General features: G+C 41.7%; 1 protein-coding gene across 2 annotated transcripts; it reads left to right on the forward strand.

The window, feature by feature from the left end:
* Positions 1-725: 725 nt before the first annotated feature.
* man2a1 (mannosidase, alpha, class 2A, member 1) lies at positions 726-24,492 on the forward strand. Of its 2 annotated transcripts, XM_041810160.1 has the most exons (25): positions 726-934; positions 1,479-1,517; positions 4,702-4,838; positions 5,489-5,713; positions 5,801-5,945; positions 6,650-6,737; positions 9,023-9,106; positions 10,500-10,627; positions 10,904-11,077; positions 11,697-11,883; positions 12,574-12,751; positions 12,915-13,105; positions 14,016-14,213; positions 15,326-15,440; positions 16,838-16,905; positions 20,234-20,402; positions 20,485-20,721; positions 20,977-21,099; positions 21,177-21,291; positions 21,666-21,799; positions 21,985-22,126; positions 22,846-22,979; positions 23,244-23,438; positions 23,718-23,828; positions 24,059-24,492. In XM_041810160.1, the coding sequence occupies exons 3-25, from the start codon at positions 4,704-4,706 to the stop codon at positions 24,227-24,229; spliced, it is 3,447 nt and encodes a 1,148-aa protein (XP_041666094.1). In that variant the 5' UTR covers positions 726-934; positions 1,479-1,517; positions 4,702-4,703; the 3' UTR covers positions 24,230-24,492. The 2 variants fall into 2 exon arrangements, with proteins under 2 accessions (XP_041666094.1, XP_041666093.1); XM_041810159.1 differs by lacking the exon at positions 1,479-1,517.
* The last annotated feature ends 1,187 nt before the right edge of the window (positions 24,493-25,679 follow it).

The raw sequence follows: 25,679 nt of genomic DNA on the forward strand, positions 1-25,679 counted from the left end.
TCCTCTAGACTCTGGTCTCAGTCCTAGACTCCTCTAGACTCTGGTCTCAGTCCTAGACTCTGGTCTCAGTCCTGCTCCGGTCCTGGTAAATCCTGGTCTGAGTCTCAGACATGGCTGTGAAGAGTCCTGTTGTTGCCATGGTTACCACATTAAAGGTACAGCCCACAGTTTCACTCCCCAGTTACACCTCAAGCTCCAGGTAATCTTGCCAGTCTAGTTTGAGCCCCGGGGGTCAAAGGTCACATAGAACTTTCCTCTTTTTCTCCCTGAAGCTAAAGCAGTATTTCCTGTTTTCAGAATAAAAGCCCTCCTTTAGGATCAAAAGCCTGTGTTGTAAATAAACTCCATCTCTGAGGTTTGTCTTTGTAAAAAATAAAAATTATTTTAGACCAACAAACTCTGAGTTAGAGTTTCTAGAAGTTTAGTAAGTGTTTTAAAGTTATAAAAGCAGCAAAATAAAAACTGAAAAAAACAAAAAGACCAGAGATCAACAAAATAAAAGTTTAATAAATGAAGAAATAAACAGCAAATATAATTAATATCTAATAGTAATGATGAATGCGTGAATATAAACTTTATTTAAATCTAAATCTGTTTTTTATCTCTTCATAATCCTGATAAACTCCAGTTTTTTTTTCTTACCAGTTCTCTGACTTTTCTCACCGGAAATGCTGACCCTGCAGAGCTGAGTCAGCTGAACCAAACCGGAAACAAAACAAGCGGCACTGCGCAGGCGCAGCTGCAGCTTGAGTACGCGCTGCAGAGGGACCAATAAACGGAGAAACTTTTATTTAAGCTTTTTATAAACTTTTATATTTTTATATTTCTGTTTGACCCGGTAACGGGGGACAGGCTGTGACGTCACGCAGCGTGTGAGAAACGGCACGAGACACGAGCGCGAGAGCAACGGCTGTTTGAGCAACACGGAAGTTCGGTAAGGGGAGATAAAATATAAAGTTTGATTAATTTAATCTCTGCGACAGTTTGATCTTCCTCATCGGTTCATAGTTTATTTAAAAGAGGACATTTTTAGAAATATTTCCTTTTTGTCAATTATTTATCTACTGACATCAGTCCTATGGTAGACGGTTTAATCTTCCGTTTAAAATAGTTTTAGTGTAAGATCTTATCATTAACGTCATTTTATTGACTCCAACCTGAAATTCAACAATGAAACAGAAACTCGTTCTCAAAGTGAATTATTTTAGTTTGTTGATGACAGGATTTAACATAAATCTGCTCCAATAGGAGTCAAAGCTCAGAGAAAACCCTTTCAATGTAGTTTATACGGGTCTGAACAGACACCTGTGTGGTGGTTCATCAGGAATATTAGAGGAAACAGAGCTATATGTGATTCTGAATATTTGGAGCTTTAACAGAGTATGAAAGGTTAACAGTACAGGTGTTAAAGGTCTGAATAAACCCCACCTGGATGACAAACAACAGGTAAAACAAATAAAACCTCCATCTGTTCACAGGATAAAGCTCAGCTACAGCCACTGACTGTGAACACAAAGGTCAGATTTATTTACTTTTCTACTGAAACATTAACAGGATAAAGATGAAGTTTCATTTACTCTGACAAACCTGAACAGAAATGTTCAAACAAGGAAAACCTGGATCAGGTTTTAACTGTCAATACTGTTTACTAACCTTCATCACTGAGCTGTTAACATGATGAGTAAACTTCTGTAACTGTAACAGCATTACAGACACGTTACTCTGCTAGGGACCGTTTAAAAGAAAGAAAATTACTGTAGAGTTAAACTGTTACAGTGACTCTGTAACAGTCACTGTAACTGTTACAGTCACTCTGTTACAGTTACTGTTACTGTTACAGTGACTCTGTAACAGTCACTGTAACTGTTACAGTCACTCTGTTACAGTTACTGTTACTGTAACAGTGACTCTGTAACAGTCACTGTAACTGTTACAGTCACTCTGTTACAGTTACTGTTACTGTTACAGTGACTCTGTAACAGTCACTGTAACTGTTACAGCCACTCTGTTACAGTTACTGTTACAGTGACTCTGTAACAGTCACTGTAACTGTTACAGCCACTCTGTTACAGTGACTGTTGCTGTTACAGTGACTCTGTAACAGTCACTGTAACTGTTACAGCCACTCTGTTACAGTGACTGTTACTGTTACAGTGACTCTGTAACAGTCACTGTAACTGTTACAGCCACTCTGTTACAGTGACTGTTACAGTGACTCTGTAACAGTCACTGTAACTGTTACAGCCACTCTGTTACAGTTACTGTTACAGTGACTCTGTAACAGTCACTGTAACTGTTACAGCCACTCTGTTACAGTGACTGTTACTGTTACAGTGACTCTGTAACAGTCACTGTAACTGTTACAGCCACTCTGTTACAGTTACTGTTACAGTGACTCTGTAACAGTCACTGTAACTGTTACAGTCACTCTGTTACAGTTACTGTTACTGTTACAGTGACTCTGTAACAGTCACTGTAACTGTTACAGTCACTCTGTTACAGTTACTGTTACAGTGACTCTGTAACAGTCACTGTAACTGTTACAGCCACTCTGTTACAGTTACTGTTACAGTGACTCTGTAACAGTCACTGTAACTGTTACAGCCACTCTGTTACAGTGACTGTTGCTGTTACAGTGACTCTGTAACAGTCACTGTAACTGTTACAGCCACTCTGTTACAGTGACTGTTACTGTTACAGTGACTCTGTAACAGTCACTGTAACTGTTACAGCCACTCTGTTACAGTGACTGTTACTGTTACAGTGACTCTGTAACAGTCACTGTAACTGTTACAGCCACTCTGTTACAGTGACTGTTACAGTGACTCTGTAACAGTCACTGTAACTGTTACAGCCACTCTGTTACAGTTACTGTTACAGTGACTCTGTAACAGTCACTGTAACTGTTACAGCCACTCTGTTACAGTGACTGTTACTGTTACAGTGACTCTGTAACAGTCACTGTAACTGTTACAGCCACTCTGTTACAGTTACTGTTACAGTGACTCTGTAACAGTCACTGTAACTGTTACAGCCACTCTGTTACAGTTACTGTTACTGTTACAGTGACTCTGTAACAGTAACTGTAACTGTTACAGCCACTCTGTTACAGTGACTGTTGCTGTTACAGTGACTCTGTAACAGTCACTGTAACTGTTACAGCCACTCTGTTACAGTGACTGTTACTGTTACAGTGACTCTGTAACAGTCACTGTAACTGTTACAGCCACTCTGTTACAGTGACTGTTACTGTTACAGTGACTCTGTAACAGTCACTGTAACTGTTACAGCCACTCTGTTACAGTGACTGTTACAGTGACTCTGTAACAGTCACTGTAACTGTTACAGCCACTCTGTTACAGTTACTGTTACTGTTACAGTGACTCTGTAACAGTAACTGTAACTGTTACAGCCACTCTGTTACAGTGACTGTTACTGTTACAGTGACTCTGTAACAGTCACTGTAACTGTTACAGCCACTCTGTTACAGTTACTGTTACAGTGACTCTGTAACAGTCACTGTAACTGTTACAGCCACTCTGTTACAGTTACTGTTACTGTTACAGTGACTCTGTAACAGTAACTGTAACTGTTACAGCCACTCTGTTACAGTTACTGTTACTGTTACAGTGACTCTGTAACAGTCACTGTAACTGTTACAGCCACTCTGTTACAGTGACTGTTACAGTGACTCTGTAACAGTCACTGTAACTGTTACAGCCACTCTGTTACAGTTACTGTTACAGTGAGTCTGTAACAGTCACTGTAACTGTTACAGCCACTCTGTTACAGTTACTGTTACTGTTACAGTGACTCTGTAACAGTCACTGTAACTGTTACAGCCACTCTGTTACAGTGACTGTTGCTGTTACAGTGACTCTGTAACAGTCACTGTAACTGTTACAGCCACTCTGTTACAGTGACTGTTGCTGTTACAGTGACTCTGTAACAGTTACTGTAACTGTTACAGCCACTCTGTTACAGTTACTGTTACTGTTACAGTGACTCTGTAACAGTTACTGTAACTGTTACAGCCACTCTGTTACAGTGACTGTTGCTGTTACAGTGGCTCTGTAACAGTCACTGTAACTGTTACAGCCACTCTGTTACAGTGACTGTTGCTGTTACAGTGACTCTGTAACAGTTACTGTAACTGTTACAGCCACTCTGTTAGTTACTGTTACAGTGACTCTGTAACAGTCACTGTAACTGTTACAGCGACTCTGTTACAGTTACTGTTACTGTTACAGTGACTCTGTTGCAGTGACTGTTGCTGTTACTGTCACAGAGTCACTGTAACGCATCACTACTTAACTAATTCAGATCAGCTGATACAGAGTTTATGTTCTCTTTCTACCCATGGTTTATTTAGTTTATGAAACATTAGTTATTAAATCTTCATCACAGCCTTTTTCTTTTACTCCTGTTCCATCCACTCTCATTAACGTTGTCAGTGTGTTTGTGTAAATAAGACACTTCAGGAGTTATCATTGAAAATAACATCTGCTGTCTGTTCCTACCATGTTCTCCATAGGTATAAATATATTTAGATTTTATATTAATGTTCTGGTATCAAAGTGACGCTAACCTCACCTGAATGGTTCACCTGTGTAGCCTAATTCACTTTATCTTCATATCTGTAAACATGTCAGCCTACATTACCCATAATGCACCATGTCTGATGTTCTCTCTGTGTCTCAGTGATGAAGAGGAGCCAGCTGCTGTCTGTGCTGGTGGGCGGAGTCTTCTGCCTGGCTGTGATGTCACTGTACCGCATGCTGGAGCTGATGCAGGGGGCGGAGCTAAAGAGGAGCCGGGAGATACCCATGGTGAACGAGGTAAGTGATGTCATCAGTGATGTCATCAGTGACCTGGCCCTAACCTCAGATTTACCTGTTGGTCCGTTTGCTCTTCTGTTATTAGCTTAATTTATTTTGATTTTATTCATGTACTAGCTTTTTTAAATTTAAATTTAGTGTTTAATCTTTGAGTTTATTTATTTATTAGGGTGAAATTATTTAAATTTAGGTGTTTAATATTTGAGTTTATTTATTTATTAGGATGAAATTATTTAAATTTAGGTGTTTAATATTTGAGTTTATGTATTTATTAGGGTGAAATTATTTAAATTTAGGTGTTTAATATTTGAGTTTATTTATTTATTAGGGTGAAATTATTTAAATTTAGGTGTTTAATCTTTGAGTTTATTTATTTATTAGGGTGAAATTATTTAAATTTAGGTGTTTAATCTTTGAGTTTATTTATTTATTAGGGTGAAATTATTTAAATTTAGGTGTTTAATCTTTGATCTGAGGAATATTTTTCTCTGGGTTTTTTTTTTTTTTTTGTCCTTTAATTTATTTTTAAAATAAAGACTGTTTCATTCATTTTTGTTTGTTTGTTTGTTATTTTAACCATCCTGTCATAACAAACTAAAGTTGTCTGATTTAACCCTTTTTTTCTAACCAATCATTATCCCTGTTTTCAGGATTTGTCCCGCCTCCAGGAGAAGATTGACAGGTTGGAGCGTCTCCTTAGCGACAACAATCGTCTGGTTGCTACGTTACGTGACTCTTTACTCCAGCACAAAGCACCATGGGAGAAAGGAGGGGGAGGGGTTAACAAGAGCTCAAGCCCCGCCCACAGCAAAGCTGAACCTCCACCTGGCTGCCGATTGGCCGAAGAGATGACGGACGGAAAGAATGGCGTTCAGGTAAGCTCAGCATGCTGACAGCTGTTAGCATTGTGGCGTTAAAAAAGATAAAGCTTTATTTTTTTAACTCTGTGTTTGTTCGTTCAGCTGCTGGACGTCTACGACCTCCTACCCTTTGACAACCCTGATGGCGGTGCCTGGAAACAGGGCTTTGACATCAGTTACCATGACAACGACTGGGACAATCAGCCGCTAGAGGTGTTCGTGGTTCCTCACTCTCACAACGACCCAGGTAAGGCTGGTCATGTGACATGTAGCCACAGTTTTTCAACAGTAGACCAACCAGGGCGCTGACTCATCAAGTTCATATACACTCACTGAATGATTTATAAGCTTTAAAAGGCTGATCTCCTCCTCAGAGGCAAGGATGGAATGTTTTATACACTTTAAAAGGCTGATCTTATCCTCAAGGACAAGGATGGAATGTTTTATACACTTTAAAAGGCTGATCTTATCCTCAAGGACAAGGATGGAATGTTTTATACACTTTAAAAGGCTGATCTCATTCTTAAAGGCAAGGATGGAATGTTTTATACTCTTTAAAAGGCCAATCTCATCCTCAGGCAAGGATGGATCATTTTTAAACTTTCAAGCATGTCACTTTTTAAGTAAAGGACCCAATGTTTTATGAACTTCAAGGACTGATATCTTTAAAGTTAGAGGTTGGAATGTTTGTGAAGCTGGGGCTGTTGGGGACCTTTCCCTCCATTGCTGCCAAATATTAGGACATAGTTGAGAACTTTTGTAAACGTGGTTGGTGAGGAGCGATTTAAATGGCATTTAAATGTGGTTTAATCTCTTGTGAACCAGTTCATTTCCTGTTTGTCTAAAGTCAGCAATTAAAGAAAACTATCAGTCAGAACACTCAGAGATGATGTTGATTTAGATTTCTGATCTGTTTTCATCCCTCTAACTCTGATCTTCTCTGTGTCTCAGGCTGGTTGAAGACCTTCGACAGCTACTACCAGGACCAGACCAAACACATTCTAGACAACATGCTGATCAAACTCACCGCTGACCCCAGGTAACCCCACACTCTCTCTTTACCACATGTTTACCTGGTATATACCCTATAACCACATGTTTACCTGGTATATACCCTATAACCACATGTTTACCTGGTATATACAGCTCCTGTAACCACATGTTTACCTGGTATATACAGCTCCTATAACCACATGTTTACCTGGTATATACCCTATAACCACATGTTTACCTGGTATATACAGCTCCTGTAACCACATGTTTACCTGGTATATACAGCTCCTATAACCACATGTTTACCTGGTATATACCCTATAACCACATGTTTACCTGGTATATACCCTATAACCACATGTTTACCTGGTATATACAGCTCCTGTAACCACATGTTTACCTGGTATATACAGCTCCTATAACCACATGTTTACCTGGTATATACCCTATAACCACATGTTTACCTGGTATATACAGCTCCTGTAACCACATGTTTACCTGGTATATACAGCTCCTATAACCACATGTTTACCTGGTATATACCCTATAACCACATGTTTACCTGGTATATACCCTATAACCACATGTTTACCTGGTATATACAGCTCCTGTAACCACATGTTTACCTGGTATATACAGCTCCTGTAACCACATGTTTACCTGGTATATACAGCTCCTATAACCACATGTTTACCTGGTATATACCCTATAACCACATGTTTACCTGGTATATACAGCTCCTATAACCACATGTTTACCTGGTATATACCCTATAACCACATGTTTACCTGGTATATACAGCTCCTGTAACCACATGTTTACCTGGTATATACAGTGCCTATAACCACATGTTTACCTGGTATATACAGCGCCTATAAGCACATGTTTACCTGGTATATACAGCTCCTATAACCACATGTTTACCTGGTATATACAGCTCCTATAACCACATGTTTACCTGTTATATACAGCTCCTATAACCACATGTTTACCTGTTATATACAGCTCCTATAACCACATGTTTACCTGGTATATACAGCTCCTATAACCACATGTTTACCTGGTATATACAGCTCCTATAACCACATGTTTACCTGGTATATACAGCTCCTATAACCACATGTTTACCTGGTATATACAGCTCCTATAACCACATGTTTACCTGGTATATACAGCTCCTATAACCACATGTTTACCTGGTATATACAGCTCCTATAACCACATGTTTACCTGGTATATACAGCTCCTGTAACCACATGTTTACCTGGTATATACAGCTCCTATAAGCACATGTTTACCTGGTATATACAGCTCCTATTACCACATGTTTACCTGGTATATACAGCTCCTGTAACCACATGTTTACCTGGTATATACAGCTCCTATAACCACATGTTTACCTGGTATATACAGCTCCTATAACCACATGTTTACCTGGTATATACAGCTCCTATTACCACATGTTTACCTGGTATATACAGCTCCTATAACCACATGTTTACCTGGTATATACAGCTCCTATTACCACATGTTTACCTGGTATATACAGCTCCTGTAACCACATGTTTACCTGGTATATACAGCTCCTATTACCACATGTTTACCTGGTATATACAGCTCCTGTAACCACATGTTTACCTGGTATATACAGCTCCTGTAACCACATGTTTACCTGGTATATACAGCTCCTATTACCACATGTTTACCTGGTATATACAGCTCCTATTACCACATGTTTACCTGGTATATACAGCTCCTGTAACCACATGTTTACCTGGTATATACAGCTCCTGTAACCACATGTTTACCTGGTATATACAGCTCCTATTACCACATGTTTACCTGGTATATACAGCTCCTATAACCACATGTTTACCTGGTATATACAGCTCCTATTACCACACGTTTACCTGGTATATACAGCTCCTGTAACCACATGTTTACCTGGTATATACAGCTCCTGTAACCACATGTTTACCTGGTATATACAGCTCCTGTAACCACATGTTTACCTGGTATATACAGCTCCTATAACCACATGTTTACCTGGTATATACAGCTCCTATTACCACATGTTTACCTGGTATATACAGCTCCTATAACCACATGTTTACCTGGTATATACAGAGAAATCTGTTTTAGACATCAAAGATGATTTCTGGGATAAACCAGGTTCTCACTTATTTATAAATCAATAATCGTGTAAATCATCCATGGGTTCAACTGTTTGTAGGACGTGTCTGTACCTCTGCATCTGTCATTAAAATCTGACTCTGTGTGGGTGGAGCTAAGTTGCAGCAGGATGATTGACATCTGTTCTCTATCAATCAGGAGGAAGATGATCTGGGCAGAAATCAGTTATTTCTCCAAGTGGTGGAATGACATCGACGAGCAGAGGAGAGACATGGTCAAACGGTAAAAACACGTCTGATGATAATAACAGCCTTTTATGAGTGAGACTAGTGAGACCAGAACTCTCTAATAACAGGAAGATTTGACCTGATGGCTGTTCAGGTACAGAGGACCACTAAACTATCAGCCCCCTATGATGACTCCATTATTACAGAATCAGAGTCAGCTTTACTGGACTAGTTTACTCATGAAACAAGGAGCTAGACTGTAGTTAAACCCCCTTTAGAAGTCCCAGGGTCTAAGAGATGACCCCCGTTAGGACTACCAAGGTCTAAATGATGACCCCTGTTAGGACTGCCAGGGTCTAAATGCTGACCACTTTTAGAACTACCAGGGTCTAAAGTTTGACCCCCTTTAGGACTACCAGGGTCTAAATGATGACCCCCTTTAGAACTACCAGGGTCTAAAGTTTGATCCCCTTTAGGACTAGCAGGGTCTAAAGTTTGACCCCCTTTAGGAATACCAGGGTCTAAAGTTTGACCCCCTTCAGAACTACCAGGGTCTAAAGTTTGACCCCCTTTAGGACTACCAGGGTCTAAAGTTTGACCCCCTTTAGGACTACCAGGGTCTAAAGTTTGACCCCCTTTAGGACTACCAGGGTCTAAAGTTTGACCCCCTTTAGGACTAGCAGGGTCTAAAGTTTGACCCCCTTTAGGACTACCAGGGTCTAAAGTTTGACCCCCTTTAGAACTACCAGGGTCTAAAGTTTGACCCCCTTTAGAACTACCAGGGTCTAAAGTTTGACCCCCTTTAGGACTAGCAGGATCTAAAGTTTGACCCCCTTTAGAACTACCAGGGTCTAAAGTTTGACCCCCTTTATAACTACCAGGGTCTAAAGTTTGACCCCCTTTAAGACTACCAGGGTCCAAAGTTTGACCCCCTTTAGAACTACCAGGGTCTAAAGTTTGACCCCCTTTAGAACTACCAGGGTCTAAATTTTGACCCCCTTTAGAACTACCAGGGTCTAAAGTTTGACCCCCTTTAAGACTACCAGGGTCCAAAGTTTGACCCCCTTTAGAACTACCAGGGTCTAAAGTTTGACCCCCTTTAGAACTACCAGGGTCTAAAGTTTGACCCCCTTTAGAACTACCAGGGTCCAAAGTTTGACCCCCTTTAGAACTAGCAGGATCTAAAGTTTGACCCCCTTTAGAACTACCAGGGTCTAAAGTTTGACCCCCTTTATAACTACCAGGGTCTAAAGTTTGACCCCCTTTAAGACTACCAGGGTCCAAAGTTTGACCCCCTTTAGAACTACCAGGGTCTAAAGTTTGACCCCCTTTAGAACTACCAGGGTCTAAATTTTGACCCCCTTTCCAGAGCTGACCTGTTGTGATTCGTTTCCTGTATTTCTTGGCTCCTCCTTCTCTGGTCTCTTTACTGCTCTGTGATTGGTCAGCCTGTTGGAGGCGGGTCAGTTGGAGCTGGTGACAGGTGGCTGGGTGATGGCGGACGAGGCGAACTCTCACTACTTCGCTCTGCTGGATCAGCTGATGGAGGGACACCAGTGGATGCAGAAACACCTGGGTGGGTGACTCCGCCCCCATGTGGCGCTCCATGAGGGTGTATTCCTGCTCACCGTGTTAATGATTACATTTATATTTAGAAGTTTAAGAGCTGATGATGATCATATTTTCAGAGGTTTTTAATTATTTTCTCACAGCAGCTCTAAATAGAAAATATTTTAACTTCAGTTTTTTTGTTTTTGAAGAATTCATCAACACTAAAAAAATACAGTTTCCTTTTCCTCCTCCATCACTTCCTGTTCCTCTGTGATGTCCCTTTTTTCTACTTCCTGTTCAGGTGTGCATCCGAGCAGGGGGTGGGCCATTGACCCCTTTGGCCACTCCCCCTCCATGACCTACCTGCTAAAGGGGGCGGGGCTCCAGGACATGGTCATACAGCGAGTTCACTACTCTGTCAAGAAGCACTTCGCCCGGCAACAGACGCTGGAGTTTCTATGGCGACAGAACTGGGGTGAGTGAGGGCGAGAGAAACGGAGGAGAGTGAGAGAGAGACGAAAAAATAAAATATAGAAATGTATTTATGCTTGAACCAGATCAAAATGGTTTAAAACATGTCTGAAATAAAAATCTAAAAACTTAAAAAAAAAAAAAAAAAAAACATAAGAAAATGTTGGGAAAAATAGGACCCTTTTAAAACCAGGATAATTTGAATTTAAACTTTATTTACTGAATATTTTTGTAACGAAGAAACAAAACTCTTCAGAAAACAAATCTTATGTTAGCTCTTATTTTATTTATTTTTATTTTTATACATGGAAAATAAAAATAATTGTGAAATTGTGTCACAACCCTTTTTTAAAGATTTAAGTTTCCATGGTACCTTGATTGAATGGTGCAGTGAATTATCTTTCAGAGGAACCTCAGTCAGTCCAGTTTGGCCCGTTAATGAAGAACTGAATAACCATGACCTCCTCAGACTCTGAGAATAAAGAATGATCCACTCTAGTGTCAGGATGAAACATTAAAAATGAAAACAGGTCTGAATTCTACTGAGGGAGCTGTAAATAAAGGTTTATTCAAAGATCAGACCTATGTCATGTCTCAAACTCTGCCCTCTACCTGTGTTCCAGACTCCTCCCCTCGCAGTGACATCACATGTCACATGATGCCATTCTACAGCTATGATGTACCGCACACGTGCGGTCCAAACCCGGCGGTCTGCTGTCAGTTTGATTTCCATCGTCTGCCAGGCAGGCGGGTCAGCTGTCCGTGGAAGATTCCACCTCAGCCAATCACAGAGGAGAACATCAAGGAGAGGTGGGTAGGGGGTGGGGCTATGGTGGATAGTTCTTTATATTTGAATTGTAGAATTAATGTAGAAGCTGATTGGCTGGGTTGGCGATATGTCAGCACATCCACCATATTTGTAATACTCCGCCCCCATTATAAAGAAATAAAAAGTAAACAGGGGAAGTTTACGTTTACCTTCATCTCTACTGTTTGGTGGAGATGAAGGGAATACGCTCCCAACATCCCCAGCTTCACCAGCTGCCCTCTGCCTTTGATGATGATGTCATCCTTTAAAGCTTGTAAAACATTCCATCCTATTCCTTTAATGATGATGTCATCAAAGCTTGTCAAACATTCCGTCCTATTCCTTTGATGATGATGATGATGTCATCCTTTAAAGCTTGTTAAACATTCTATTCTATTCCTTTGATGATGATGTCATCCTTTAAAGCTTGTTAAACATTCTATTCTATTCCTTTGATGATGATGTCATCCTTTAAAGCTTGTTAAACATTGCGTCCTATTCCTTTAATGATGATGTCATCAAAGCTTGTCAAACATTCCGTCCTATTCCCTTAATTTGATGTCATCCTTTAATGTCTATAAAAGGCTCATAAAGATGACATCATCCCCCAGTGATGAGTCCATCCTTTCTATGTGTATTCTTATCCTGACGTTCTGTCCTCTCCTGTTCTCATGTACGTCTCATCCAATTAGAGCAGTCCTCCTCTTGGACCAGTACCGTCAGAAGTCCCGCCTCTTCAGCTCGCCGGTCCTCCTCGTTCCCCTCGGTGATGACTTTAGATACATGGAGTCGAGCGAGTGGGACGTTCAGTTTGACAACTATCAGAAACTGTTTGACTACTTCGACCAACACCCAGAGCTGCACGTTAAGGTGAGGGGGCGGGGCCTGATGGGGGGAAACACCTGGGTCAGTGATAAAGCTGTGTCTGAGTGAGAGGGGATTTCTTCTTCTGTGGTGTTAAATTTCCCCATAAAAACACTGATCCTTCTCCATGGATCTGTCTCAGTCTTTTCTTCTTCTTCGTGTCTTTTAGGCTCGTTTCGGGACACTCTCTGATTACTTCCTGTCTCTTCATAAACGTCTGAGTGCTGCAGGAACGACCTTACCCACGTTACGTGGCGACTTCTTCACATACGCCGACAGAGACGACCATTACTGGAGCGGGTACTACACGTCCAGACCGTTCTATAAACGCCTGGACAGAACGCTGGAAGCCACGCTCAGGTAACGCCATGGTTGAACCTGTAGGGGGCGTGTCTTAATGGGCCAGAGAGAGACTTCATTCAGAGACGATCAATAAAATTTATAAACCTGTAAACTTAAAATAAATACAGCTCTACATATGATTTAAACTAAGACACAGGGGGCGCTGTCTGATTGCACAAAGAAGTTGTCAATATTCAGACAGCGAAGGTTTGACTACTCGCCACTTCCACCATGTCCTTGGCGGTTTCAGCTCTTGCTGCCCATGTTGATGTCTCAACTGTTTAAAATAATGTAAAAAAAAGGTTTTCGTGGTGTGCTGGTGGTCAAGTGGTTAAGGCGTGCACCATGTACACAGGTGAATCCGGCCCGTGGCACTATTTCCTGCATGTCTCTCCCCGCTCTCTTCCCTGTTTCTGACTCTATCCACTGTCCTGTCAAATAAAGGCAAAAAGGCCAAAAATAAATCTTAAAAAACAAAAAAACAAAAAAAAAAAAAAAGGTTTTCGTTACAGTAAAGCAAAAATATATAGAGATTTGGCACAATTATTGACATTTTTATTCTTCTTTCTAAATATTTTAACTTTTATTTGAAAATTTCTTATACTTTGAAGAAATTTTAGTGTTATAATTCACTTATGTATTATTTATTTATTTATTTATTTGCAATTTTTTTCACGTTTTGACAATTTTATGTATTATTTATAAAATTACTTAGTTGCTTAACTTATTTATTCAATTTTTTATTTATTAATTTGATTGTTTATTCATAAAACTACTGTTTTATTTTCTGCTTATAATCATTGTTTTCAGTTTTATTCTGTGCCTTTTAGCAAATTTATCTCTTAAATTTTTTCTTTTTTCTTCATTTATATTCTTTATTATATACTTTATTTACTTATTTATTTTTTTATTGTCTCATTTTTCTCAGAGCATCGGAAATCCTCTTCAGTCTCACGCTGGCTGAAATGCGGCGTTTCCAAGGCGACGGTAAGCTGGTCGCTGATTTCCCAGCCCGTGATCACTTTAAACGTCTGACGGCGGCGAGGAGGAGCTTGGGGCTGTTCCAGCATCATGATGCTGTCACCGGCACCGCCCGCGACCCTGTCGTGGTGGACTACGGCAACAGGTAACTGCTTCCCATTAGCATCCCAGCCTGTTAGCATCCTAGCCTGTTAGCATTCTAGCCTGTTAGCATAGGTCATAAGAACATGTAAATTAAGGCTAATGTGTTTAGCAGATAAATAAGTTTGTGTTAGCTTTTTAGCATCTTAATGGTTTTCAGTTTTTAATACTGTGATATGACGCTGTCACCTGAAAAGTCAAATAATTACCTGAATATTATTCTAGACCATTTCTCCCAGCCCTGGAGTATGGTAAACATGATTTTATTTAAAGGCACTATGAATCAGTCTGGTGAGTAGCCAGCCTTAGCCTGTGTTAGCATAGATAGCATGAGTTTGGCTATATGAATATTCAGTGAATGTTGAAATAAAACATAAAGCTGTTGTCTTTATAAACTATTTTTGTCCTTTTTTGTATATTTACAATTTATTTAATCTTTATTCATCAGTTAAGATGTGAAATGCTAAGCTAACAGAACCATGCTAATGTCAGCATTTTCTTGACTGAAGCTACCTTTAGCATTAGCTTGTTTTGTCTCATTTGTCCCTTCATGCTCTCTGTTGAAGGACAGCATCACGATGGCAACGGTAACAGGTACTGCCTCACTAGCAGTTAGCATTAGCTTCCCATCATACTCATTCATTTAGCATTAGCATCTAACATCCGTCCCCATCCACCCTTTAAATCACCAATCATTTTTTACAGTGTGGTCTCTCAGCTGTAGTTTTTAGTGCCATTTTTTACAGTGTGGTCTCTCAGCTGTAGTTTTTAGTGCCATTTTTTACAGTGTGGTCCTTAGGTTTTAGTTTTTAGTTGTCATTTTTTACAGTGTGATCCCTATGTTGTCGTTTTTAGTTGTCATTTTTTACAGTGTGTTTCCTATGTTGTCGTTTTTAGTTGTCATTTTTTACAGTGTGTTTCCTTTGTTGTAGTTTTTAGTGTCATTTTTTACAGTGTGTGCCTAGGATGAATGCTGGTAAAATAATGAATAAATCATAATAAAACCCTGTTTTCTAAACTTTGATTAAAGTTGATTAGAATAGACATTTATAGAGAATCTGCTTTAATTAAATAAAATAATTTTTGGGAAGATTTTAAACAAACTTTATCTTACAGATTGTTTCATGCCATCATCAACCTGAGAAAGGTGCTGCAGAGCTCCGCCCACTGGCTTATCTTATTGGACAAGAGCCAGTACCATCACGACCAATCAAAACCCTTCATGGAAACGGTGACTTCAGACCCCATCACATTTTATCCTGTTATGAGAGCATATTTTTTACAATGTAAAGGTTTTAAACGTTTAAACACATGAACTTAAATAAGAGGGTGATCAATCACTGATCAAGCAATAATCAATAATCAATCACTGATCAAGCAATAATCCATTGCTGATCAGGCAATAATCAATCACTGATCAACAATAATCAATCACTGATCAAGCAATAATCAATAATCAATCACTGATCAAGCAATAATCAATAATCAATCACTGATCAAGCAATAATCCATTGCTGATCAGGCAATAATCAATCACCGATCAACGATAATCAATCACTGATCATCAATAATCAATCACTGATCAACAATAATCATTCACTGATCATCAATAATCAATCACTGATCAAGCAATAATCAATCAATGATCAACAATAATCAATCACTGACCAAGCAATAATCAATCAATGAATAACAATAATCAATAATCAATCACTGACCAAGCAATAATCAATCAATGATCAACAATAATCAATAATCAATCACTGATCAACAAAAATCAATAATCAATCACTGACCAAGCAATAATCAATCAATGATCAACAATAATCAATAATCAATCACTGACCAAGCAATAATCAATCACTGACCAAGCAATAATCAATCAATGATCAACAATAATCAATAATCAATCACTGACCAAGCAATAATCAATCACTGACCAAGCAATAATCAATCACTAACCAAGCAATAATCAATAATCAATCACTGAATAATCAATCACTGATCAAGCAATAATCAATAATCAATCACTGAATAATCAATCACTGATCAAGCAATAATCAAAAATCAATCACTGAATAAGCAATAATCAATCACTGACCAAGCAATAATCAATCACTGATCAAGCAATAATCAATCGCTGATTATCAATAATCAATAATCCATCACTGATCAACAATAATCAATCACTGATCAACAAAAATCAATAATCAATCACTGACCAAGCAATAATCAATCAATGATCAACAATAATCCATTATCAATCACTGACCAAGCAATAATCAATCAATGATCAACAATAATCAATAATCAATCACTGACCAAGCAATAATCAATAATCAATCACTGACCAAGCAATAATCAATCAATGATCAACAATAATCAATAATCAATCACTGACCAAGCAATAATCAATAATCAATCACTGACCAAGCAATAATCAATGATCAACAATAATCAATAATCAATCACTGACCAAGCAATAATCAATCACTGACCAAGCAATAATCAATCGCTGATTATCAATAATCAATAATCCATCACTGATCAACAATAATCAATCACAGACGAAGCAATAATCAATAATCAATCACTGATCAATAATCAATAATCCTAACTGTGTTTCAGGAGGAGGTGATATCAGGACACGACTCTCTACCTCAGAAGACGAAGGTGAAGATCTCTGACCAGCCCAGGTGAGAGGGGGCGGAGCCTCTGAGGTGCACTTTATCAGAGGACCTTACAGTGGAGTCCACTGGAGACTCACCTGGGTCTGGTCCACTCCAGTCCAGTCCTACAGTCCAGTCCAGTACAGTACTACAGTCTAGTCCAGTCCAGTCCTCCATTCCAGTCCAGTCCTCCATTCCAGTCCAGTCCTCCAGTCCAGTCCTACAGTCCAGTCCAGTACAGTACTACAGTCTAGTCCGGTCCAGTCCTCCATTCCAGTCCAGTCCTCCATTCCAGTCCAGTCCTCCAGTCCAGTCCAGTCCTACAGTCCAGTCCAGTACAGTACTACAGTCTAGTCCAGTCCAGTCCTCCATTCCAGTCCAGTCCTCCATTCCAGTCCAGTCCTCCAGTCCAATCCTACAGTCCAGTCCAGTACAGTACTACAGTCTAGTCCGGTCCAGTCCTCCATTCCAGTCCAGTCCTCCATTCCAGTCCAGTCCTCCAGTCCAGTCCAGTCCTACAGTCCAGTCCAGTCCAGTCCAGTCCTACAGTCCAGTCCAGTACAGTACTACAGTCTAGTCCAGTCCAGTCCTCCAGTCCAGTCCTCCAGTCCAGTCCAGTCCTCCAGTCCAGTCCTACAGTCCAGTCCAGTACAGTACTACAGTCTAGTCCAGTTCAGTCCTCCATTCCAGTCCAGTCCTCCAGTCCAGTCCAGTCCTACAGTCCAGTCCAGTCCAGTCCAGTCCAGTTTACAGTCCAGTCCAGTACAGTACTACAGTCTAGTCCAGTCCAGTCCTCCAGTCCAGTCCAGTCCAGTCCAGTCCAGTCCAGTCCAGTCCAGTATAGTCCAGTCCAGTCCAGTCCAGTATAGTCCAGTCCAGTCCAGTCCAGTCCAGTCCAGTCCAGTATAGTCCAGTCCTCCAGTCCAGTCCAGTCCAGTATAGTCCAGTCCAGGACAGTCCAGTCCAGTCCTCCAGTCCAGTCCAGTCCAGTCCAGTCCAGTATAGTCCAGTCCTCCAGTCCAGTCCAGTCCAGTCCAGTCCAGTCCAGTCCTCCAGTCCAGTCCAGTCCAGTCCTCCAGTCCAGTCCAGTCCAGTCCAGTCCAGTCCAGTCCAGTATAGTCCAGTCCAGTCCAGTCCAGTCCAGTATAGTCCAGTCCAGTCCAGTCCAGTCCAGTCCAGTATAGTCCAGTCCAGTCCAGTCCAGTCTAGTATAGTCCAGTCCAGTCCAGTCCAGTATAGTCCAGTCCAGTATAGTCCAGTCCAGTCCTACAGTCCAGTCCAGTCCAGTCCTACAGTCCAGTCCAGTACAGTACTACAGTCTAGTCCAGTCCAGTCCTCTAGTCCAGTCCAGTCCAGTCCAGTCCAGTCCAGTCCAGTCCAGTCCAGTCCAGTCCAGGGTTTTACCTTCTTACAGACCTTCGGCCCGTTTCAGACGGGGAGCGTGATGTGTGCGTCTCGACTGCGACGTGTGGGTTTTCGGTTTGATTGTGTTTAGAAGTCAGGGCTCTTGGACTGCCTGCATGTGTGTCGCGTCTCGTGCGGCTGGTACGTCCGGCTCAGGTGGGGAGAGTTCAGAGACTCAAAGTCTTGCCTATTTTGGCAAATATACGCATAGAAATGTTGACAGGGTGTTTCTGGATAACCCTGAGGAAGGCCACCAGCTTAAATGCTCCTGTTTGATAAAGTTGTTCTGTAAAGATCTACTAGTGAAGCTTTCTGTCTCCACACCGGTAGAATATGTCACAGGAAACACAAACACCTATGAGTGCTTTTCTGGTTTGTGCTTTTCAAAGTAAAAGCCCGGTTTAGTATTTCTGTAGAGAAACTCCGTTTACTTGTAGAATGCTTTTATTTTGAATAGTTCCCGACAAACTTCCTCAATACGCTGAATCAATAAGCATGTAGGGGTTTATTCTGGTAAAACTGGTGAGGAAGGACAGGGCTTTGAGAGCAGGCTGACACGCAGCAAACTCCCCCCGTGTGAAAGCCGCACCGGCAGGAGCCGGAGCTGACACACGTGACACACGCAAGCAGAAAACACGCTCCCAGTCTGGAACGGGCGTTCGATCATCCCTGCACCATCCCCACTATCTTAACCTCACAGGGTGTTCCCACTGAGCTGTGTCCATCTATAAATATCTGGGTTTTCTTGATCCTGAGCTTTCTTTCAAAGCTCATGTTACCGGTTTGGTCTCCAAACTCAGGGTTAAACTAGGTTTCTATTACAGAAACAAGTCCTGCTTCTCTCTCAGAGCTCTAAAATACCTTTTACCTGCAACGTTTCTACCACGGCTGGATTATGGTGATGTTCCTTATGTGACCACTTCAGCTAAATGTCTACAGTCTCTGAATGTTGTTTATCACTGTGCGCTGAGGTTAGTCCCTGGTTGTAGTCGACTCACTCATCACTGTGAACTCTATACCAGAGCTGGCTGGCCCTCTCTGAGCGCTCGCAGCTACACTCACTGGCTGACTCTAACTTATAAGGCTCTTCTTGGCCTGGCTCCTTCTTATTTATGTGCTCTTCTTCAAAGAACTGAAAGCCACTATGCCTCGCGCTCTAGCGGCGTTGTCCATCTGCTCGTTCCTCGTGTCAGGGCTGCTGGGGGGAAAAGCGTTCGGTTTTGCCGCCCCTCGGCATGGACCTCTCCAGACTGACTTCAAATTGCCTGAACTCATTTCACTTGGAGCATTTCGTTCAGCCTTAAACGACAGACATCGTAAAACCTCAGAGCAGTGCCTGTGTTCATAGATTTGTTTCTGAGTCATTTTCCAGCACTTTACCTGCAAACACCTGCGCACTCTCTAAAGTTTGTTTTTAACCTGTTGTTGTGATCTGACACTGAAACGTATTATTGATTATGAAGGGTCCTGCTGACCTCTTGGCCAGAGAGATCTCAGCTCAGTGGGAATTACCTGGTTAAATGAACCAATGCAGTCAGAAATAAGAGAGGCCACGCTGCTGATTGGTGCTATTGATTACTGATTGGTTATTGATCCTCTCTAATGATCATATTGATTACTGATTGGTTATTGATCCTCTCTAACGATCATATTGATTACTGATTGGTTATTGATCCTCTCTAACGATCATATTGATTACTGATTGGTTATTGATCCTCTCTAACGATCATATTGATTACTGATTGGTTATTGATTCTCTCTATCGATCATATTGATTACTGATTGATTATTGATCCTCTCTAACGATCATATTGATTACTGATTGGTTATTGACCCTCTCTAACGATCATATTGATTACTGATTGGTTATTGATCCTCTCTAACGATCATATTGATTACTGATTGGTTATTGATTCTCTCTATCGATCGGGTATCGATGATGTGCTTCCAGGTCCCTGGTCGTCTTCAACCCGTCTGAACAGCTCCGTTCCTCCGTCGTCAGCGTTGTTGTCGACTCTCCAGATGTCCAGGTTGTTGACGCTGAAACAGGTCGACCAATAGCTGCACAGATCTCTGCAGTGTGGGCGGAGCCAGGCCAAGCCTCTACAGAAGCTTTCCAGGTGGTTGTCCAATCAGAGCTCTTCTCTAGCAACTCAGCAGGAGGCGGAGCTTTTAAACATCTGTCTGTATTTCCTCCTCCAGCTCGACTTCCTGGCTGAACTTCCTCCTCTGTCCCTGGTCGTTTATCATGTGACCAAAGCCTCAGAAGGCTCCGCCCACCGGGTTCAGTACACCTTCAGTCGTCGTGGTAACCTGCCATCGGTCAGGTCTGAACACTTTAAGATGTTTCTGCTGGAGGGAGCCGAGGCCGACGCCCCCCTGTCACTCAGCAACAAGCACGTCCAAATATGGGCTTCCTCTGAGACAGGCTTCCTGCAGGTCAGACTTTCAAAATAAAAGACAGTAAGATGGAGTTTAGCTCAGTGGGCACAGCAGGCATCCATAAACAGAGACCAGAGTCCTCCACATTCTGGTCCCAGGATAGGGTCCCTGTTCCAGGATCAGGTCCTGGTCCCAGGATAGGGTCCTGGTCTCATCTGTTTTTGGTCCCTGTCTCAGCTATATTGAATTTTTAGAAGGTTCCATAAATAAACTGGGAGACATTTAATTTTTCTCTTTTATTTTGAAATGTAGAAGCTCCGCCTCCAGTCTGGTCTGGTCCGTCAGATCCAGGTCCAGTTCCTGTGGTACGGGACCACGTCAAACCGGGATAAGAGCGGAGCGTACCTTTTCCTGCCGGGACCAGAGGGAGCCCAGGTGAGAGCAGAGCCCGGACCAATCAGAGCTCAGGAAGTTAACGATCATAAGCAATGATCATCCTCTCTCTCTTGCAGGTTTACTCGCCCTCTGAGCCCCCCCTGATCCGGGTCTCCAGAGGTCCAGTCTTCTCTGACATCACTTCCTTTTATAGACACTTCACACACACGGTCCGCCTCTACCACCTGGAAGGTAACCAGAGACACACCCACAGTTCTGCCCTGGGCACAGTCTGATAGGCTGTTAAAGTCTGCCCTGAGCCCAGTCTGTCAGGCCGTTAAAGTCTGCCCTGAGCACGGTCTGTCAGGCCGTTAAAGTCTGCCCTGAGCACGGTCTGTCAGGCCGTTAAAGTCTGCCCTGAGCATGGTCTGTCAGGCCGTTAAAGTCTGCCCTGAGCACGGTATTTTGAGCAAATAAAATTGATCAGGTTCATACTTCTGCCTCGAGCATGCTCAGTAAAGTCAAATTTATTCCTGTTGTCCTAATTTTGTTGCAAATCACTGAAACACACCACTTCTTCCAGTGAATCATTTCAAATAAAAGCCTTCTGTCTGTGTCTGCCCCAGGACACGCTGGGAGATCCCTGGAGATGTCTAACGTAGTTGACATCAGGTCAGAGGTCAACCGAGAGCTTGTCATGAGGCTCGTCAGTGACGTCAACAACGGTAACCGTTTCTTCACCGACCTCAATGGTTTCCAGGTACGGTCACTGTCCAATCAGGTGCCACAGCGCTCAGTGATGTCACAGGGCTTAGTGATGTCATGATGATGTCGTAGCATTTATGTCACATGTCTGATCAGTTCAAAGGTTTTCTGATTGATCTTTGGTCTTTCACTGATTGATTACTGATTGGTTATTGATCCCTTATTGGTTTATCGGTGCAGATGCAGCAGCGGCGGACTCTGGCGAAGCTCCCCCTGCAGGCCAATTTTTACCCGATGACCTCGGCGGCGTTCATCCAGGACTCAACGTCTCGTCTGTCTCTGCTGTCGGCTCAGAGTCTGGCCGTCGCCGCGCTACGGCCAGGTGAGCCCGTCCACCTGGAACACTGATGACATTATCATTTTAATCTCTGAGTTATTATTTAGATTATTTATCCTTATTATATTGTGACATATTTAATTATAATGAACTATAATATTTTATAATATTGTTATATTTTAGTATAGTACAATTGTTTATTATATAACATTAAGATATTTTGATATATTATGCTTCAATTTTAGATTTTATAGCATTTTAATACATTACTTTATATTATATATTTGTTTATATTTTATCATATTCAAGACATTGCATTTTATTTCTTGATTTTACATCAGATTATTTTATTATATTGTATAATGTTACATTGTGTTCTATTTTATTGTGTTGTATTGAATTATATTCTATATACTTATATATATCATATATTATTAAACTACAATCATCAGTTTCTGTGAATTAAAAGTCATATTTAGTTTTGCTGTAGATGTTTTATTTTTGTAATTATTTTTGTTTTCATCCTGTTTAATGTTTTATAATTTCATTGTTTCTTTTTCTCTCTCAGCTCTACTTTTTAGTTTTTTTTGTCAGTTTAAGTGTTTAAAGTTTTAAAGATCAGCAGACTCAGTTGAAAGTCAGATTTTTTTCTGTTATTTTGGAACAAACTGTGAATTTAGATATTTAACCACGGCTCAGATCACAGACGTTTCTCACCGTTAAAGCTCCTCCCCTATCTATTTGTTGACCTCTGACCTCTGCAGGTGAGCTGGAGGTGGTGCTGGACCGCCGTCTGCAGCAGGATGATAACCGCGGCCTGGGTCAGGGCGTCACCGACAACAAGCTGACCGCCAGCCTCTACCAGCTGCTGCTGGAGGACCGGGTGGACCGGACTAAGGTGGGGAGGGGTCTGGACCAGATTAAAGTGGGGGCGGGGTCTGGACCAGAATAAGGTGGGGGCCGGGTTTTGGCCCAGACTGAGGTGGGGGCAGGGTCTGGACCAGACTGAGGTGGGGGCAGGGTCTGGACCAGACTAAGGTGGGGGCAGGGTCTGGACCAGACTAAGGTGGGGGCAGGGTCTGGACCAGACTAAGGTGGAGGCGGGGGATGACGTCATGGAGGTGTGGTTCATATTTTTATCTGCTTTTATTTTTTTTTACAGGAAGTGGGAGGAGCCACAATAGAACACCTGTCCTTGCTCGCCCACCTCACCTCGCTCTCTCTCTGCCACCCACCGATCACCATGGTTACCCCAATCAGCAGCCAGCTGCCTAAGCTCCGCCCCTTCCTGCCCCTCCGCTCCTCTTTGCCGTGTGACGTTCACCTGTTGAACCTGAGGACACTGGAGGACGCTCAGGTGAGGACACACCTGGACACGGGAACCAATCAGAAAGCCCGGTTCATAGGTGTTTACTGGAATAAAGAAAGTTCCAGAGTTTAGACTTTTATTTATTTATTTGTTGGTTTTTCCATTGTTTGTTTATTTTAATCTTTCTGTTAGTTGTCTGTTTGTTTGTTTGTTTTTTATCCGTTGTTTTGAAAATTTCTCGTTGTTTGTTTTGTCCTTATTTTTGTTTGTCATTGTCTTTTTATTTTTCTGATTTTCTTTTTATTTATTTGGTTTTTTGATAAACAGAAAGCAGAAAGTCCCTCACAGGAAGTAGCTTTACTCCTACACAGGAAGGGCTTTGACTGTAGCTCCGCCCCCCCACCATCATTACAGTGCACGTGGAGCGTGCACGAGGAGGTAAACAGGCACATTGATCAAAAACATATATTTCTGTTTCATTTCTTCAATAATTTAACTTTTTGAACTAACAGCCGATCTGTTTACTGATTAAAGTTAAGATAATTTACAGTTTTTTACAGTGTTTTAAACTTTGATTTAGAGTTGATGTTGTCTAAAATCCTCCCTCTGTCTTATTGTCCTTTTTCCTCGTTTTTACTGGTTTTTATTTTCATTTTTCTCTGTTTCAGGTGAACCTCAGCGATCTCTTCTCTCCTCTACAGTTTAAATCGTTTCGTCAGTCTGGTCTCACTCTGCTGAGAGAACAGGATGAACCAGAATCCGCCCGGCAACAGGAGCAGCCCCACATCACTCAGCTCCGACCAATGGAAATCAGCGCTTTCAGAGTGGAGATCAACTGAACAACAGATAAAACAAAATTTAGACTTATTATAAATTTAACCAAGGAAAGACTAGGGATAAGAGCGGCCAATCAGAGACAACCATAGAGCAGCCAATCATAGACAACAATAGAGGGGCCAATCAGGGACAACCATAGAGCAGCCAATCAGAGACAACAACAGAGCGGCCAATCAGAGACAACCATAGAGCAGCCAATCAGAGACAACAATAGAGCGGCCAATCAGAGACAACAACAGAGCGGCCAATCAGAGACAACCATAGAGCAGCCAATCAGAGACAACAATAGAACGGCCAATCAGAGACAACAATAGAGCGGCCAATCAGAGAAAACAATAGAGCGGCCAATCAGAGACAACAAAAGAACGGCCAAACAGAGACAACAATAGAGCGGCCAATCAGAGACAAAAATAGAGCGGCCAATCAGAGACAACAATAGAGCGGCCAATCAGAGACAACAATAGAGCGGCCAATCAGAGACAACAAAAGAACGGCCAATCAGAGACAACAAAAGAACAGCCAATCAGAGACAACCATAGAGCAGCCAATCAAAGACAACGATAGAGCGGCCAATCAGAGACAACAAAAGAACGGCCAAACAGAGACAACAAAAGAACGGCCAATCAGAGACAACAATAGAGCGGCCAATCAGAGACAACAAAAGAACGGCCAATCAGAGACAACAATAGAGCGGCCAAACAGAGACGACAAAAGAACGGCCAATCAGAGACATTGTAGAGTGGCCAATCAGAGACAACAATAGAGCGGCCAATCAGAGACAACAAAAGAACGGCCAATCAGAGACAACAATAGAGCGGCCAATCAGAGACAACAAAAGAACGGCCAAACAGTGACGACAAAAGAACCGCCAATCAGAGACAACGTTAGAGCGGCCAATCAGAGAAAAGGATAGATTGGCCAATAAGAGACAACAAAAGAGCGGCCAATCAGAGACAACAATAGATTGACCAATCAGGGACAACAATAGAGGGGCCAATCAGCGACAACAAAAGAACGGCCAAACAGAGACAACAAAAGAACGGCCAATCAGAGACAACAATAGAGCGGCCAATCAGAGACAACAAAAGAACGGCCAAACAGAGACAACAAAAGAACGGCCAATCAGAGACAACAATAGAGCGGCCAATCAGAGACAACAAAAGAACGGCCAATCAGAGACAACAATAGAGCGGCCAATCAGAGACAACAAAAGAACGGCCAATCAGAGACAACAATAGAGCGGCCAATCAGAGACAACAAAAGAACGGCCAATCAGAGACAACAATAGAGCGGCCAATCAGAGACAACCATAGAGCAGCCAGTCAGAGACAACAATAGATTGACCAATCAGGGACAACAATACAGCGGCCAATCAGAGACAACAATAGAGCGGCCAATCAAAGACAACGATAGAGTGGCCAATCAGAGACAACAATAGATAGACCAATCAGG

The sequence above is a fragment of the Cheilinus undulatus genome, linkage group 17 (genome assembly GCF_018320785.1).
Source record: "Cheilinus undulatus linkage group 17, ASM1832078v1, whole genome shotgun sequence".
Lineage (NCBI taxonomy): Eukaryota > Metazoa > Chordata > Actinopteri > Labriformes > Labridae > Cheilinus > Cheilinus undulatus.

Bases quoted from the DNA above. Each gene is read 5' to 3' on its own strand.
- man2a1 (XM_041810160.1), top strand. From the start codon at position 4,704: ATGAAGAGGAGCCAGCTGCTGTCTGTGCTGGTGGGCGGAGTCTTCTGC. The intron at 6,738-9,022 runs GTAACCCCACAC...TCTATCAATCAG, and splicing joins AAACTCACCGCTGACCCCAG to GAGGAAGATGATCTGGGCAG. The intron at 20,403-20,484 runs GTGGTTGTCCAA...TTCCTCCTCCAG, and splicing joins CCTCTACAGAAGCTTTCCAG to CTCGACTTCCTGGCTGAACT.